The sequence below is a fragment of the Nomascus leucogenys genome, chromosome 21 (assembly GCF_006542625.1).
Source record: "Nomascus leucogenys isolate Asia chromosome 21, Asia_NLE_v1, whole genome shotgun sequence".
Classification (NCBI taxonomy): Eukaryota; Metazoa; Chordata; class Mammalia; order Primates; family Hylobatidae; genus Nomascus; species Nomascus leucogenys.
Genome location: NC_044401.1, coordinates 75,137,138 through 75,155,312, shown reverse-complemented (window position 1 = coordinate 75,155,312; position 18,175 = coordinate 75,137,138). Strand labels below are relative to the sequence as shown.

The 18,175-nt window shown below is 40.6% G+C and overlaps 1 protein-coding gene across 11 annotated transcripts in view; it reads right to left on the bottom strand.

Annotated features, from left to right (window-relative positions):
• The window catches only part of MAGI1 (membrane associated guanylate kinase, WW and PDZ domain containing 1), a 679,526-nt gene that overhangs the window by 9,353 nt on the left and 651,998 nt on the right, over positions 1-18,175 (bottom strand). For 5 of the 11 annotated variants that reach the window (XM_030801832.1, XM_030801827.1, XM_030801828.1 and 2 more), the window contains exons 18-22: positions 17,408-17,701; positions 13,911-14,114; positions 1,890-1,983; positions 1,700-1,760; positions 509-652 (exon numbers count right to left, since the gene is read on the bottom strand). In XM_030801832.1, the coding sequence (XP_030657692.1) occupies positions 509-652; positions 1,700-1,760; positions 1,890-1,983; positions 13,911-14,114; positions 17,408-17,701 (797 nt within the window). The remainder of the gene's footprint in view (positions 1-508; positions 653-1,699; positions 1,761-1,889; positions 1,984-13,910; positions 14,115-17,407; positions 17,702-18,175) is intronic. The other 6 variants (XM_030801834.1, XM_030801829.1, XM_030801835.1 and 3 more) reach the window with 2 other exon arrangements.

The window sequence follows — 18,175 nt, the reverse complement described above, 5'->3', positions numbered from 1 at the left end:
TTCATGCCACAGAGCCCTGGCTCTTTGCTAAGGCAGAGAGTAGACTTGCTCTCTTTGAGCCTAAGGTTAAGACCACTGGTAACCAGCTAGAGGATAAGTAGACCTCACTGCCCAGAATCTACAGGGCCATAAAGCTTTCCTGCTTTCTAAGCATGCCAGGGTATCCCAGAATTCCTGCCAAGGGATGTGCCTGTCCCATGACATTAAGCACAAAAACTATCGAAATAGGCTCTGAAAAATATCTACTCTAATATATTTGCAAGTAATTTAAATCCTTTATTCCCTGTATCAACCCCAAAGAGATGTAAGTGTTCACCTAACTTTAGCAGCTATAATTAATTGTGCTTTAGGGAGAAATATTTGGTAGGGTAGGAGTCATGCATTTAAGAGAATCATGAAAGCTATAGAAAATGTAATTCTTACGAACATGAACATTCTAACCATATATGACAAGAATTCACTGCAGATGGTTTATTTGCACCTACCCCAGACTCCTCTCTCCACTTACCCTCATCTTTCCACACCTCTCTGCAGGACCATCCTCTGCTAAGCGCAGAACATAGAGGTCCATGTTATACTCTCGGCCTCCTCGAAGGCTAAAGCCAAATCCCTTGGCTCCTCTTTCCAATTCCACAGTGTAAAAATCTTGCTCCTATTTAAAGAAATTAAATGCAATCATTCTAGGAGAACTAATATCCACAGGACTCTTCCTAAACATTCTTGGCAAAAAGGCACAATCTCTACTCCCCTCTTGGTGACTCTTGTTTATTAATAATCTTGATTCATCCTCATTAATCTCAGAAGTCACAGATCCAGAATTTGAAAACAGTTATGAGCATGTCTATGTGCATGTGTGTATTTAATGTAACACATGTGGATTAAAATTTAATCAGTGAGGCTGTGATTTGCATTTGGGGAAGGACAATTCCTCATTACATGATACCAGCCACCTGGCTGCTGGATGCCCAGCCTCCCTGACCTGTGTCCAATAAATGCTGGCTACGCCCATCATGAGGATACCAACAAAACCTCTCCAAATCCTGATCAAGGAAAATTATGAAGGGACAACCGAAAGCCCCCAGGCAACCAGTAAAGAAAGAACCCAGCTGGGCACCTGTAATACCAGCTACTCAGGAGGCTGAGACAGGAGGATTGCTTGAGCCCAGGAGTTTCAGTCCAGCCTGGGCAGCATAGTGAGACCCTGTCTATTAAAAAAAAAAAAAAAAGGAATCTGTTTAATTTTGCATCACCCAAAGTTCCTCAAATTTGGTTCACCTGCTATTATCTTCACACTCTCCCTTGCCATCCTGAGGACAGGCATTTTGCTCTATGGATCTCACCTTAAATTCCCAAGCCTGAAAAACACCTTATCAAAAAGACATTTTCTTGGCAGAAGCATGTTTATGAATACTATGAGTAGATATTGGTTGCTTTGCTTTCTCTAACTGCCAATCCTTGTGACAATTACAGCTTTTCATTTTTTTTTCTCCTAGAAAAGGCTATCTAGGAATAAGTTAAGGTAGTAAAATAAAATGTTATTTCCTAGACAATCAAATGTAAGTATATATTTGGTAAATCACCTCACAAAAGGTTATTTCTTTTAAATTAAAGGTGCTTCAAAAAATATCCCATAAAAGTAGCTTGAGAAAGTTGGAAGGAAATGTGCCAAGTATAGAGAAAAAAGAGACATGGTGCTCACCTGTGTTGCCTGGGGTGCTTTGAACTCAAACTGAGATTCCTGCTTTGGTTTGGTGGTATTCCTGCCAAAGTGAAAGAAATAAATATAAGAGCAACCCATTAGCAAACTGAGAAAGAATCAAGGACATATATTGTCATGCTGGGAGTTACTTTTTTCCCCTTTAACAAAGGAAACCAAAGCCATGTCTGACCTTGTCTCCTGGGTCCCTTGCTGAGAAGGGGTGTGTGTGGTGGTGATGGTGGCGATCTTCTCTGCATTGGTCAGCAAGGTGGCATTTGAGGACTCTGCAAAGAGGGATAGAACATAAAGAAATGAAGGCCACAGAGAAGACATCCTCCAGCCAGGAGGTATGCAGAAGCCCTGTATCTGAGTAACAAGTGTGCCTTCTCTGTCCCCATTTCAAACAGTCTGACTTGAATTTCTAGACAATTAGGAGTTTAATAAACCATTTTAAGATCTTCTCTGATGTGGGTCATGTATGTCCCCATGACCCTTCTCCCAAACAGACACCTCCACAAATAAAACAGAGTTTGCTAAAGAAAACACTGCTCTAAAATTCTAGCCAAGGTAGGTGTTTCTCACTCCTCCCCTGCCACTGAAAAAAGGCAGTCCCATCAAAGTGCTGCACCACAGCAGAATTCTCTTCCAGAACTTTAAAGGCTGATAATAAATGTCTCTGCCAACATTTCCTGCAATTTATCAGCAATATTTAGTGAGTCGGCTTGATTTCCTCAACTGAATATTAAAATCAGAAGTGTACTAACATCTTGTTAAACACACACATAATATCCACTTTCTTTCCCATTGCTTTTAATACAGCACAACTGAAAATATGGAACTCTTGACAGATGTTTTTGGTATCACTCATGAAAAGTCAATTTTAAAATTTGCATTAGTCAGAGACAGAGTTTGTAAATATAAGTTATACAAATCATGAAGCCACCCCATGAAATGAATTATATCCCTATATAAGTTGACCTTCTTCTCCACTAATCACATTCACAAGCAACTTCATTATCTCCAGAAGTTTGGAGATTTTGAATCCAAAAACACTTTTAAGTGCAACTACAGACTGCACTTAAGGACCGCACATACTCAAATATAATCATTCCTATAGTAATAGCTATATGTTCTTTACTAATAATTTCTTCATTAAGATCAAGGCAAGTAGCAACCAACTATGAGCAAGCTGTATTTTTAATATTTAATTGTAGGTTGACTGAAACTTGTCATACATTTTCTAATAAAGAAAATGCTAAATGTGGTGTTAGGTTCCATTATAAGATTCACCTGTGCATGCCCGTTTAATTCAGTGCACCATTAAATCTAGAAGTTACCAGGAGACCTATGGCTTATAGTAGGCACTTTTGTGTTTACTGAATACATGTATCTTCCCATCACATTTAACTATCATATGGGAAAATATGTTAACTATTCCAAACTGAGATACCTAGAATATATATCTTTCCACTGGAGTCCTGGAACAAAAGACATCCCACAAATCCCAACTACCTGTGGTCTATCTTCCATTTACATTTCCCAAGCATCTTACTCAGCTTAGGTCCGGCTTCTTGTTATTTTATTTTCATGACACATAGTGGTTAGAAGCATGGCCTTGAGATTCAGACCTGGGATCAAATCACCTTTTTTTTCTACTCATTAGCTGTGTGCCTTATTTTTCTTGTCTGTTAAAATGGGGTGATGACCATAATTCCCCTCTCATGGATAAAAGTATATGTAATGTTCAAGCTCTGTGCCTGAAATACAATAAGCACTCAATAAGCACATTTCTTACAGCTACTACTTTTTATTACTATGAGACCTTGTATAAGTTATTTAAACTCTCTGCAAAATGAGAAAGTCGAAATATGATTTCAACAGTTAATATATTGCAGCCATAAAAGCCCATTATTCTTATAGCTAAGGCACAAGAATGAGAAGAAAATAACTAAATCAAGTGAATTGTTATGTGAATCCCATTCATGTTTTGGGACAATGTTTGCCAAAATCCGTTTTACCAATCATTTCCTATGCACTCCTCTGGGTCTTTACTACACCAATATGCCTGTGACCGTCCAAGCTGGGGAGGCGGTGTTTCTCAGGCTTATTGGGAGACAGTTTAGCACAATGGTGACTAGGTCAGATTCTGGAGTCTGACTGTCTTATCTGACTTTGCATTCTGTGCTCTTCAATTTCCTGGATGGGACTTGAGCAAAGTTACTTAAATTCTCACTGCCTCAGTTTTCTCGTGTGCATATTGGGAATAAGAGAATTATCTAAGGAAATTGGGGCAAAGATGATCTAAGAAGATTGCTTGGAATAGTGCCTGGCACACAAAAACTGCTCAGAGGTGATTAGCATCTTTTTGGTACCATTTATTTATTATTCTCATCATAATGTTAAAAGCATATTGTTGGTATATTTTAATGACTGCTATTATAACAGCAAATTATTTTCAGAGCTTTTGGAGGAAAACTAGCTCCTTCATATGATTCCCATTTGAGGGCAGTTAACCAGCAGAACCAAGGAGATGAATCAGTGACATTTTATAAAGTACGCTCACTGTGTCACTAAATATGACAAACAAGCTGTATAGCCCATTGCTGTGACTCTCCAGAACTTTCATAAACACATGTATTGGTCTTTTAGCAAACTTCATATTGCTCATTGCAATTAATTTTATGGAGACTCTCAGAAATCACCAGTTTGTTCAGGCCATGGGGAAATCATAATCAGGATACTAAAAAGAATGTCTCCTTGTAATCAAAGTGATTACAATGATTGAATTGTACAGAGGTTCCTCTTTAGAGTTCTTGTGTGTTGTTGGTAGCCAGAGTTTTCTAAGCAGATCAGATTCCATTCTCAAACTATTATTATTTTTCTGCTGCTTTCATGATTTGATGAGATAATCACCCAATACACAGAATTCCTTTATTATTTTTATTCCTATCCTTTATTTGCTATTTTTTTCCTCATCTGTATGTCTGTGAAACTCATTTTTGGGTTGAAGCTTAATTTTACACACGGTAAAATTAACATTTAGCCTGCAAATGTCGATTTGACCTTGCTGAATTTTCCTCATTTGTTGTTTATTTTAATCTACGAACCACCACCATTTAATGATCATTTAAATGTGCCAAGCACTGTGCTAAGTCCATTACCACATATATTACTTCATTTGACTCTCACCACTCAATAAAATAGATGCAGTTATGGCCCCAGTTTACAAATGAAGACACCGGGGTGTAGAAAATGTAGCTAATATGTCTAAGGTCACTCAGGCAGCAGGTGGAGATATTGGGAATTAGACCCAGGACCTGCCTGACAGTGAACTTTTAGTTTTCGGTTTACATAGGAATTATGTGTTGGTATTGAGGAAATCATATCTAATTGGAACATTCCTTTCAAATAAGAAATAATTTTATTTTACTGTATAAATACTACCAACTTCACCAAGCAGTATCATAGATGAATTAAAATATGAAACACTCTGCTTTGATGGCTAGATTTTATAAGCCATCCCCAGAGCAGCACCAAAATAATTTTAGGTATACCCTAGATTTCCAGGATGTTTTTATACTATCAATAAAGTTATACTTGTTTTACTGAACTTTTAATTCTTCATTTGGAATTAAACCAGGATTGTATTTGCTGAAATGCTCTCTAGCGCTTTAAAATATAAAGATGAGCCCATCATAAAAAAGAGCTTTATCTCAAAGCAAAATTGGCCACTTACGGTGGAAAAAATATATAAGAAGGGCCTGAAACAAGAGTAGGAGTCTCCCTGCCCTCCAGCAACAGTATTAGAAAGAGGTGTCAATGTATTTGACTTTTAAAACTACAAGGCACTATGCTGAATAGGAGTGGTGAGAGAGGGCATCCCTGTCTTGGGCCAGTTTTCAAAGGGAATGCTTCCAGTTTTTGCCCATTCAGTATGATATTGGCTGTGGGTTTGTCATAGATAGCTCTTATTATTTTGAGATACGTCCCATCAATACCTAATTTATTGAGAGTTTTTAGCATGAAGGGTTGTTGAATTTTGTCAAAGGCCTTTTCTGCATCTATTGAGATAATCATGTGGTTTTTGTCTTTGGTTCTGTTTATATGCTGGATTACATTTATTGATTTGCGTATGTTGAACCAGCCTTGCATCCCAGGGATGAAGCCCACTTGATCATGGTGTATAAGCTTTTTGATGTGCTGCTGGATTCCAAAAGCAATGGCAACAAAAGCCAAAATGGACAAATGGGATCTAATTAAACTAAAGAGCTTCTGCACAGCAAAAGAAACTACCATCAGAGTGAACAGGCAACCTACAGAATGGGAGAAAATTTTTGCAACCTACCCATCTGACAAAGGGCTAATATCCAGAATCTACAATGAACTCAAACAAATTTACAAGAAAAAAACAAACAACCCCATCAAAAAGTGGGTGAAGGACATGAACAGACACTTCTCAAAAGAAGACATTTATGCAGCCAAAAGACACATGAAAAAATGCTCATCATCACTGGCCATCAGAGAAATGCAAATCAAAACCACAGTGAGATACCATCTCACACCAGTTAGAACGGCCATCATTAAAAAGTCAGGAAACAACAGGTGCTGGAGAGGATGTGGAGAAATAGGAACACTTTTACACTGTTGGTGGGACTGTAAACTAGTTCAACCATTGTGGAAGTCAGTGTGGCGATTCCTCAGGGATCTAGAACTAGAAATACCATTTGGCCCAGCCATCCCATTACTGGGTATATACCCAAAGGACTATAAATCATGCTGCTATAAAGACACATGCACACGTATGTTTATGGCGGCACTATTCACAATAGCAAAGAGTTGGAACCAACCCAAATGTCCAACAACGATAGACTGGATTAAGAAAATGTGGCACATATCCACCATGGAATACTATGCAGCCATAAAAAATGATGAGTTCATGTCCTTTGTAGGGACATGCATGAAACTGGAAAACATCATTCTCAGTAAACTATCGCAAGGACAAAAAACCAAACACCACGTGTTCTCACTCATAGGTGGGAACTGAACTATGAGAACACATGGACACAGGAAGGGGAACATCACACTCCGGGGACTGTTGGGTGGAGGGATGGGGGAGGGACAGCATTAGGAGATATATCTAATGCTAAATGACAAGTTAATGGGTGCAGCAAAACAACATGGCACATGGATACATATGTAACAAACCTGCACATTGTGCACAGGTACCCTAAAACCTAAAGTATAATAATAATAATAATAAAAAAAAACTGCAAGGCACATGGACAGATTAGGTACTTTATGGCAAATTCCAGAAAGTACCCAACATCCTTTATTAAACAGTGCTTATACCTACTTTAGCTCTCCCAGAGGAGTGAAAATGGAGATTACTACACTTTCAATGGCAGTCATGTATCAAGAGAAGCAAATCCTAGCTCTCACAGCCCTGTCCAGGGACTATTCCAAATCTCGGCACTTACTCTTCCGACAGCAGCTTCCATCTTGGGTTTCAACTAATCTATCTGTGACAAGCAATTCCAATTCCAATTCTAACTTTGTTCCCATATTAATATCCTCAGCCTCCCCTTATGGAATCCACATTGAAAGCCAAGCAAATCAACAAAGGATACAATTATTCCTGTTATAAATATTTTACTGGATAAACACGTATGTAATAAATATCTAAGGGCGGCACGGGAAAATTTGAATCCCATAAATATTTTAAAAGTTTTGGGAGACTTTTTCCTATTCTAATGCCTTTGCCAAGGAAACAGCAATATCTATATGTTGCCAAGCTCTACCTCCTACATAACCAAATACTTTGAATCAAGAGTGATCTGAAGTGCAAATTTAGGACCATTATTCAAATAAAGCATTTTTAAGCTTCTAAAGATTTTCATTATATTGAACTTGATTCAATCTGATGGTTCCATGTTACCTGGCTCAGGGAGCTTCTATCCTTGTCTGATTAAAGTCTCTCTCCCACTCCATGGGGCATCTCCATACAATGCCAGTGTTGTTTGACTTCTTAGATTTCAAGTTCAGATTCAGTAAGTTCAGCTATTCTCTGGGCCCTTCTGTGCTGCCATTGTGTATTTATTCATTCATCCCTTGCCCATATCTCACAGGAGAGAAGGTTCTGCCCTCCCCCATTGTCCCCACTGGTCCCAAAGAGAATCAAAGCAGTGAAGGTAAGGACTCTCCCAACCTTGGCCTGACCAAGGCTGTGAAAACACTCCTGCCAGACCTTCTAACATACAATAATGCCAAGGAAAGAGGAATCACCTTTTGGAGGTTTTGTTGGAAAAGTCAGAGAAACATGTGGGAAGCAGAGTGAGGGAAACTAAAGACTGAGATGAGTGAAACTGGAGAAAGAATAAGGCTACCGATGACAAGAACAAAGAATCAGATAGCATGAACTAGACATGGAAATGGACTCAGAGTAGACTCAAGCACTGCACAAAGGACACAGCACCTTTTCAAAGGGCCTCCTGGGGTTTTGAGAACAGTGTCCCAGACGTGATGGATTCTTTTTTTTTTTTTTTTTTTGGAGACACAGTCTCACTGTCTCCCAGCCTGGAGTGCAATGGTATGATCTTGACTTACAGCAACCTCCGCCTCCTGGTTTCAAGCAATTCTTGTGCCTCAGCCTCCCAAGTAGCTGGGACTACAGGCATGCGCCACCAGGCCTGGCTAATTTTTTGTATTTTAGTAGAGACAGGGTTTCGCCATGTTGCCTGGGCTGGTTTTGAACTCCTGAGCTCAGGCATTCCGCCCACCTTGGCCGCCCAACGTGCTGGGATTACAGGCATGAGCTACCATGCCCGGCCCCAGACGTGATGGATTTCTAAGAACTTAGAAACCACTTTGAGTTAAGACCTTCAGTCTCCTTGTAGATATCATGAAACAAACGGTCTTTGGGCCACTTGATGAAGTAAATATCAGAGTAAAAGACATGAAAGAGACCTGAGGCATAGGCACGTCCATTTTACCTTGGAATCAACTATGTCCAACACACTTTCACAGAAAGGAAGTGGACCCGGTGTGATTATCTCTTCACTGAACTGTAATGCTCACTCTTTGTCTTCCAGGGGTTTGCAAAATCTTCCTGGATCTCCCACATCTTTTGAGAAATCTAACTCCCCTGCTTCAACTCTAATTTCCAAAGTGCTGTTTCTCAGACTCGCTTAAAATATGAGCATCACCATGAACCCTGGAGGCATAGCTTGCAGTGAGCCGAGATCACGCCACTGCACCCTAGCCTCGGTGACACAGCGAGACTCCGTCTCAACAAAACAAAAAAGAAAATGAGCAGCACATATTCACCCTCTGCCAGACTTGATTCCCTTTACCTGGCTTCTGGCACTTACAAAGTAACTAGAGAAGAAGCTTATGATCATATCAACCAAATTCCTGAAACATCTTGGATGAAATCACATGCTCAGCAGAACATGTATTGCCTTAAAAAATATCAATCCTCAACTATGTTGTACCAGTTTTATGTTTACTTGTTTTTAACCAAGGTAGCACAAGATGTCTATGTGAATTTTATATTTCCTACGTATTTAAATGTTTAAATTGCCTTTATAATGCCAACTGTTATTGGATAATCCACCTTGCATGATAATTTTTGGCGTTCAGGCTTAAAAGTTTTTTTTCCAGTGTATTTTATTTTGTTTGTTCTGAGACATGGTCTCAGTCTGTCATCCAGGCTGGAGTGCAGTGGCATGATCAGGGCTCACTGAAGCTCGACCTCAACCTCCTGGGCTCCAGCCATCCTCCTGCCAGCGCCTCCTGCCCCCACCCCCTGCCCCAATAGTTGGACTACGGGTGCAAGCCACCTCTCCTAGCTAATTGTTTTGAATTTTTAGTAGAGACGACATCTCGCTATGTTGCTCACGCTGGTCTGGAACTCCTGAGCTCAAGTGATTCTCCTGCCTCAGTCTCCCCAAGCACTGGGATTACAGGTATGTGCCACTGCACCCAGCTGTGTATTTTATTAAATTAAGTCAACATCTACTATCTACACTGCAGAATAAGTCGCTTCTGAGTATTTATGTCTTTACTGACTTCGAACTCTTTTTCTAAGCTCTTCACTCAGGGAGTACTTTCTTTCCTTCTTTCGAATGTTCTCATTCCCACAATAAGATTGACCAACTATAAACCCAGCAAGTCAATCCCTGGGTCCTGTTCTTTTGGGTTAGTCTGTTTGATATCTTTCCATGACATGTTGATAAATGTGTCTAAATCCACACACAAAGCATACCTCAGAGTATCATACCTCAAGTTTTATCATGAGATTACGGCAATTAAGTCCCATCCTCAGGCTTCACTTCCAATTCTACTTCTCTTGCTATTTCCCCACAAAGGAACTTCTGCAGTTTCTTCCTCCACTGAAGTCACGAACCCCCTCAAACTCATCCATGAAGGTTGGAATCAACCTCTTCTAAAATCTTGTTAATGTCAACATTTTAACCTCCTCCCATGAATCATAAATGTTCTTAATGGCATCTAGAAGGGTGAATTTTTTCCAGAAAATTTTCCAAATCTTTCCAAATGCATTTTCCAAATCCATTAGAGCCATCACTATCTATGGCAGGTATAGCCCTACAAAATACATTTCTTAAGTAGTAAGACTTAAAAGTCAAAATGACTTCTTGATCCATGAGCTGCATGTGTTCGATGCTGTGTTAGCAGGCATGAGAACAACATTCATTTCCTTGTACATTTCCATTAGAACTCTTGGGTGACCAGGTGTATTGTCCATGAGCAGTAATATTTTGAAAGAAATTTTTTTCCCCTAAGCAGTAGGTCTCAACAGTGGGCTTAAAATACTCAATAAACCACAGCACAACAGAAGTGCTGTCATCCAGGTTTTGTTGTTCCATTTCTAGAGCACAGGCAGAGTACATTTAGCATCATTCTGAAAGGTTCTAGCATTTCCGGAATAGCCAAATGAGCACTGGCTTCAGCTTAAGGTCATCAGCTGCATTAGCCCCTAACAAGAGAGTCAGCGAGTCCTTTGAAGCTTTGAAACTAGGTATTGATGTCTCCTCTCTAGCTAGGAAAGTCTTAAATGACATCTTCTTTCAATAGAAGACTGTTTTGTCTACACTGAAAATCTGTCATTTTGTGTAGCCACCTTCATCCATGATCTTAATAATTAAATACTCTGGAAAACTTGCTGCAGCTTTTATATTTGCACTTGCTGCTTCCCCTTATACTTTTATGTTATGGAGATGGTTTATTTCTTTAAATCTCATGAACCAACCTCTGCTAGCTTCAAACTATCTTCTCTAGCTTTCTCCCCTCTCTCAGCCTTTACTGAATTGAGGAGTTACGAACTTGCTCTGGATTGGACTCTGGCCTAAGGGAATGATGTGGCTGGTTTGATTTTCTATCCAGACCACTCATGCTTTCTCCATATCAGCAATAAGGCTGTTTCCCTTTCTTAAAATCCATGTGTTCTCTGGAGTGGCACTTTTAATTTCCTTTAAGAAATTTTCCTCTGCATTCACAACTTGGATAAATGTTTAGCATGAGGGATCTAGCTTTTGGCCTATCTCAGCTTTTGACATGCCTTCCTCACTATGCTGAATCATCTCTAGCTTTTGATTTAAAGTGAGAGATGTGTGACTCTTCCTTTCATATGAAGAGTTAGAGGCCACTGTAAGGTTATTTACTGTTCTAATTTCAATATTGCTTTCTCTTGGAAAAGGGAGGCCCGAGGAAAGGAACAGAGATGGGGAATGGCCAGTCAGTGGGGCAGTCAGAACACATATGACATTTATTAATTGTTTATCATTTTATGTGGGTATGGTTTGTGGCACCCCCAAACAATTACAACAGTAACATCAAAGATCACAGATCACAGGTCATCACAGCAGATATAATAATAATTAATACTAATAAAGCTTGAAATATTGTGAGAATTACCAAAATGTGACGCAAAGTCACAAAGTGAGCACCTGTTGTTGGAAAAATGACACTGACAGACTTGCTCAAAGCAGGGTGGCCACAAGCCTTCAATTTGTACAAGGCACTACAAAATGAAGTACCTGCAAAGCGCAATAAAATGAAGTGCAATGAAAGGAGGGATGTCTGGACCGCATTTGGCTCTCTCAATCACTTCTCACTATATTTTCTGGCTTCCTTCATCCTTCCCATTAGGAACCTATGTTCTATCATCTTGTGACCACTTTCCTAAATTGTAATAGCTTTCCAGAGTGGTGAATTGGTGGAATGAACTCCAGACCAGTCGGTAAGTGACTAACCATGCATTTGAAGGAGGGTGAACTACACCATCATTCAAGAGGCCAGTGTTTTCCTCCACATTTAGTGTGGGATATTTTTGGTGCAGAGAAAGTTCTCTGTTCTTGGAATCAACAATTTTAAATTTTTACTGTTTGGTTTTGCATTTACCTTTTCCGTAAGGCACTGGCTATACCTTTCAAATCTTGAACTATAAAGTTCACTTTCTAGCAGTTAGTATATAAAAATACTCATTTGGTAAATAACTTTCAGATGAAACCTCTAATTTTCTTATTTTATAGATACATGGCATAGAGTTTTTATCACATTATCTTTATAAATCAGATTTTTTCTTCAGAAATACTCACTGAGTTTTAGAATATATAGTTTATAACATGTATAGCAAGACTGAAAAAAGACATTTAAACATTTTGGGACAAGTGTCACTTTCCTCCCAAGGGCGAAGTCAGCTTAGAATAAAGTGAATATTCAGGACCTAATTCTCTAAAGGATCTATACTTCCTGACCTTAGCCTATCAACTTAAATTTTTTTTTTTTTGAGATGAGTCTCGCCCGGCTGGAGTGCAGTGGCGTGATTTTGGCTCACTGCAACCTTCACCTCCCAGGCTCAAGCGATTCTTCTGCCTCAGCCTCCCAAGTAGCTGGGACTACAGGCATGTGCCACCACGCTAGGCTAATTTTTATATTTTTAATAGAGACGGGCTTTCACCATGTTGGCCAGGCTTATCTCAAACTCCTGACCTCAGGTGATCCAACTGCTTTGGCCTGCCAAAGTGCTGGGATTACAGGCGTGAGACACCGCATTCAGCCTCAACTTAATTTTTGTTAAACATGAATAATACAGTGAGTATTGGTATTTTGTGCTGGGTAACTTTTTATTGTGAGGGCTGTTCTGTGTTCTGTAGGATGTTTTGAAGCATGTCTGACCTCACTAGATGCTACTCACACCCACTGCAGACAATGCCAATGTTCCCTGGGGGGCAGAATCACCACTTATATAAAAGAACCAAAGATTTGAATTTAACTAATCACACAAATAAATAAGGACAGGCCTATTTAATGTAGATACAATTTATCAAAAATATAGAGATTTCATTCTTTCTTCATTCACGTCCAAAAATTAGGGACAAATCCAGTAGACACAAACTCTTAGATTCTCCCATTAAATAAAAAACTTTGATATATTCACTTATTCCAAAAAACCATAGTACTGGCTCTGAATTGCCACCATGCAGGTTTTGTCATGTCACCATATAATACAGTTCATATTATACATATCAGAGGATCTGTACCACATGTATTAAAACTATTTTATAGTGTTGAAGACAAGGACACAAAAAGCTAAATAAGTTGAGGAAAGGGTGAAGATTTTTCTGAAACTTTTTGTTTTTTTTTTTTTTGAGACGGAGTCTCGCTCTGTCGCCCAGGCTGGAGTGCAGTGGTGCGATCTCAGCTCACTGCCAGCTCCGCCTCCCGGGTTCACGCCATCCTCCTGCCTCAGCCTCCGGAGTAGCTGGGACTACAGGTGCCCGCCACCACGCCTGGCTAATTATTGTATTTTTAGTAGAGACGGGGTTTCACTGTGTTAGCCAGTATGGTCTTGATCTCCTGACCTCATGATCCGCCCGCCTTGGCCTCCCAAAGTGCTGGGATTACAGGCGTGAGCCACGGCGCCCGGCCTGAAACTTTTATATTTGCAGCAACACAGGGTCACAGGGCTAGAGGATTAATTACATAAGAGGGTGAGGTATGGGTTAGTAACAATGGCTCACGTTTACCTGATGGGTATATTTAGTTAGGGATGAATAAAGCTGCCACTAAATTAATACTATTCAGTTAAATGAACACTAATGAAAGAGAGAGAAAAGGAAAAGACAGAGACAGAGAGAGAGAGACAGCAAGAGAGTGAGAGAGAGAGAAAGAGATAATAGGTATACTTTACCATCCCCAGGAATGATGCGGAGGGTAACTGTGTTTCCTGCTTCCTTGATTAGGTTCACAATGTCTGAATGGGATTTGTTGGTGATGGAACATCCATTTACTGCCAAGATCCGGTCTCCTACTTTCAGCTTGCCACAGCGGTCAGCAGGGCTCCCCTCAATAATCCGACCTATTTTGTGAGGCATAGCCACACATGCATTGCCTGCTTTGATATTGAGTTTTAATTTTTTTAAAGTTACGTGGGAATATAGCAAAGGGAAGAGAAAAAGGGTTGAAAAGGGAAAGAGAAGGTTAAGTGTTAATTAATTAAAGCATTAAGCAAATGTTATTAAAGGAGAGCTCTGCACCGATGGTCAAAACATTGGCAATACTCAGGGTGTCTGTATAAGGAGCTACTGCCCTGAAACTAGAATTCATTGCTGCCATCCTGCCCAGATTCAAAATTAGGGGAACCCCCAGCTGCCCTCCTTAAACCAATTACAAAATTTGGGATAGTTGGCAACTTCAAAGATTTTTAAGAGCCCCAAAATAACTGGCTGTTGGCTTATTTTGGGACTGCAAATGTGAAACCCAGGGCTGGGATGGATGCTTTTACTCATTCTGTGTTCATGTCACTTCATTTTTGCCAGCTGTTGTTTAAGCTTCTGCCAATGTTTTGTTCTTTCTCCATTTAGAAAAATAATCACTGGGCATCTGGTGAGGGATAAGAGTCTGCTAGCACCAAAAATTCAATCTGAAAACACCTAATGAACACTCAGACTTTCTGCCTTCACCCCAGAATGACGAAAGCTTTAGAAAAAGGGCGTAATTATAAGAGATGAGCCAAGAAAGCACCCAACCTTGAAGCTTATTTTTCCTTTTAGGACCTTTGCTCAAGCAGCTTGTCTTATGTGCTTTCAGAGTGTGGCCTGACTGGTTCATTAGCTCTGAAATCATCCTCCTGCCTCACAAAAATCCCCTCAAAGGACTGTGAAAATCTAGTACCTATTCGGGCTGAGGACATTGATCTAAAGCTAGGTTCAAATCATTCCTCACCCTTTTTCCTTTAATCATCTCCTTTCTCATCATCAGTTACTGCACATCCACAATATCAAAGACCAAGAAAAGTGCATTTGGAGAGAAAGGTTTATCGTGCACTTTGAGGCACTGCATGTCATTGCTAACTTCTAGAGAGAGGTGGCTGGCTTTGAGGCCTGACATAGGATTTCTAGTTAATCTAGTTAATCATGTATTGAGTTTCAAAGTTCTTATGCATATTCACCTACTTTGAGAATTTGTCTTTCTGGGGACTATGAAGGTAGTTACGCAGTTGAGTTACCTTTTGGAAAGGGTGACAAATAACATGAGGGACATTACAACTAACTGAGCAGGCTCTTTCGTCATAATTTGGACCTTAAGGGTAAAGTGTGTGGGAAAATGTGCTTTAATTCCTTTGAATTTCAGCAGGTTTGCCTGAGCTTGTATCATAGGATGGAACATCAAGGTAAGATAATTTTTAAAAGTTAACAGTCTATTAGAATACAATAGGTAGGTGTGCTAGAATGCTCCCATACTCAAATTCAAGGTCTTGACTAAGTTTAGTTGATCTCCAAGGACAATTGGTATAACAAAGGTATCGAACAGCAGGTCTGAGGAAAGCTCAGCAAAGCTCAGAAGTCTCATGCAAGGCATTAGGGAAAGTTTAATTTGTTCGTTGTAAGAGCCAAAGGAAAACAATCAAAGACCAAATTGTGAGTGTGAATACAATATTCATTATATAACACATAACCTGTCACTTGACATATTTGCTATTTCTTTCTAGAAGGTGAAACTGACAATTCTGAAATAGTTAAGAACATCACAGGATGCATGCAGACAGTCAAATTGTAGATCTGAAGAAAATAATTTGGGATTTCTTTCTCCCTTCTTCCTTCTCTTTATTTTTATATTAAGCAGGAAAGTCTCTGAAATTAATTTTAAAACAAAACCAAAAAACCTTGCTTTGATGTCAGGTCATCCATCCATGACATGCTATGATAACTTTATTAATGTAGCTCAAAAAGCACTGTTAGTAATGGGCGTTTGTTACTGCAGCCACACATGCATAGACCTGGCTGAGTCACTGTCCCCTGTTAAACATAAAACTTACGGGGAGACAGCTCTAGCAGGAAGCAACACACCAAGATTAAATGGATGCCAAGTGAGTTCTACTGCATGAGAATGCTAAAGGGTTGTAGCACCTTGCTGATCCTAGCCAGTTTCCATGTGGATAAGTCATTCAGGGATAGAGCTGAGGTACATGAAAAGCCTGCACAGCCTGCGCAGCCCTTCCCCTTCTCCCATTGTTTTCCATAGTAAGTAACAAATGTGCTCGGGAGATAACAAATGACTTTTTACCCAATCAGGAAGGTGGATCATTTTTGGAGTATACATCTATAATCAATCCATTGCAATGGGAAACAGATTCATATATCACTAGTTTCTGCAATCATCTGGGTTTCTACTGGTCTTTGCTAGTGTACCCAGCAGAGAGTGAACCTTCTGAGAAAGTCACAACTGTGTTTCTCCATACTTTGCTGAAACCCTCAATGTCTGGATGAGACAGGAAAATCAAATGACTCTTAACTCAGATTTTAAACAGACTTTAAATCAAGCAACAGTAAAAATATTATTTAAAATTAAAAAAAAATTCCTATGGGGATACAGTAGAGAAAGAACACAGATGAGGCAGACTAGCATCTCATGTAGCATTTTTACTCCTTACACCTCTATTTTTCCTAGAGCATTTTTACAGCTGTACGCTCCTTGTAAAAACTCTTAAGACATTCTTAAGACCATTCTGAGATCCTTGCAATTAGTGCTATCCTATTCAAGACCTTTCAAAAGCCTTGCTTTGGCAAAAACTGTAGACTCTGTATGATGTCCAGGGGTTGCTATTCAAATTTCTTTTTTTTTTTTCAGACGGAGTCTCGCTGTGTCACCCAGGCTGGAATGCAGTGGCACGATCTCGGCTCACTGCAACCTCCACCTCCCAGGTTCAAGCGATTCTCTTGCCTTAGCTTCCCAGGTAGCTGGGATTACAGGCATGCACCACCACGCCCAGCTACTTTTTGTATTTTTAGTAGAGACGGGGTTTCACGATGTTGGCCAGGTTGGTCTCAAACTCCTGACCTCAAGTGATCCACCCTCCTCGGCCTCCCAGAGTGCTGGGATTACAGGCGTGAGCAACAGCCCCCGGCTGCTATTCAAATTTCACGCAAATCTGATGCATGCTTTAAGTTGTGTATGCGTGATCACATTCTCAGGGTGGAAGTTGAAAGGGTTGAACAAATATTCCCAACCTTCAAAAGGGAAAAAGCTACCAAATCAACTCCACCCCCAATTAAGTCTTTAATTACCCAGAGCAAGAAGCCATACAGCATTTCTGCACGTGAGGTCTGGGTCAGCTTTCACTCGCAAGAGAACAAAAACTCCCAGGCATGGTGGGAAACCCTGGGCAATTTCACGTTCAGCACTCACCAAAGGTCGTGCCTGCTTCGGGCCTGCTCACCGAGGACACGATGACGAAGCCGAAGCCCTCGTTCTCCCCGCGCCGGATCTCCACGTCGTAGGGCTGCACTACGGTGCTGACCACGCCGCTGCCCCCGCCGCCGCCACTGCCGATGCCGCTGGTGCTGCCGCTGCCCGAGCTCACCGTGTTCAGCGAGTTCTGGCTGCCCTGCGGGGTGCGCTTCTCTTCTGTCAGCGAGGCTGGCTGGTTGCTACTGTGATGAGAGGAGGCTGGCGAGGGCACCTCGTTCTCGGTTTTGGGCACTGTAACAGAGAGATGCACGCGTACAGCACCGTGTCCTGCAGCGCCCCCCATCCTGCTGCCCCTCCCTCCTTCCTGCAACTCCTGCAAGAAATCAAAACATGAACCGAGGGGAGGAGACAGCACCTGGTTTCGCAAAACCTGGATATACGGATTGAAAGCATCTTCTCTTGACAAATATTAACCATTCAGTATCTACGAACATTGACCCCACCTAACACCAAAGAGGACTCCCAAATAGCGTTTGTTGTTTACAGCATGCTATATGTCGACATCCACACTCAGAATCAAGTTTGCAGCAAGATCAGCCTGCTGTGAAATATTTCCCCATTGCACAAAGGGAAGGACGGGCCTAAGCGTCGGTGAGGGCTACACCCGCGAAGACCGCCATCTTGGCTTCATAGATACAACCTTGGATGCACGTTCATATTGTCATTACTTTCCAGTCACATTTCCACTCGGCTTTTTCCATCAGG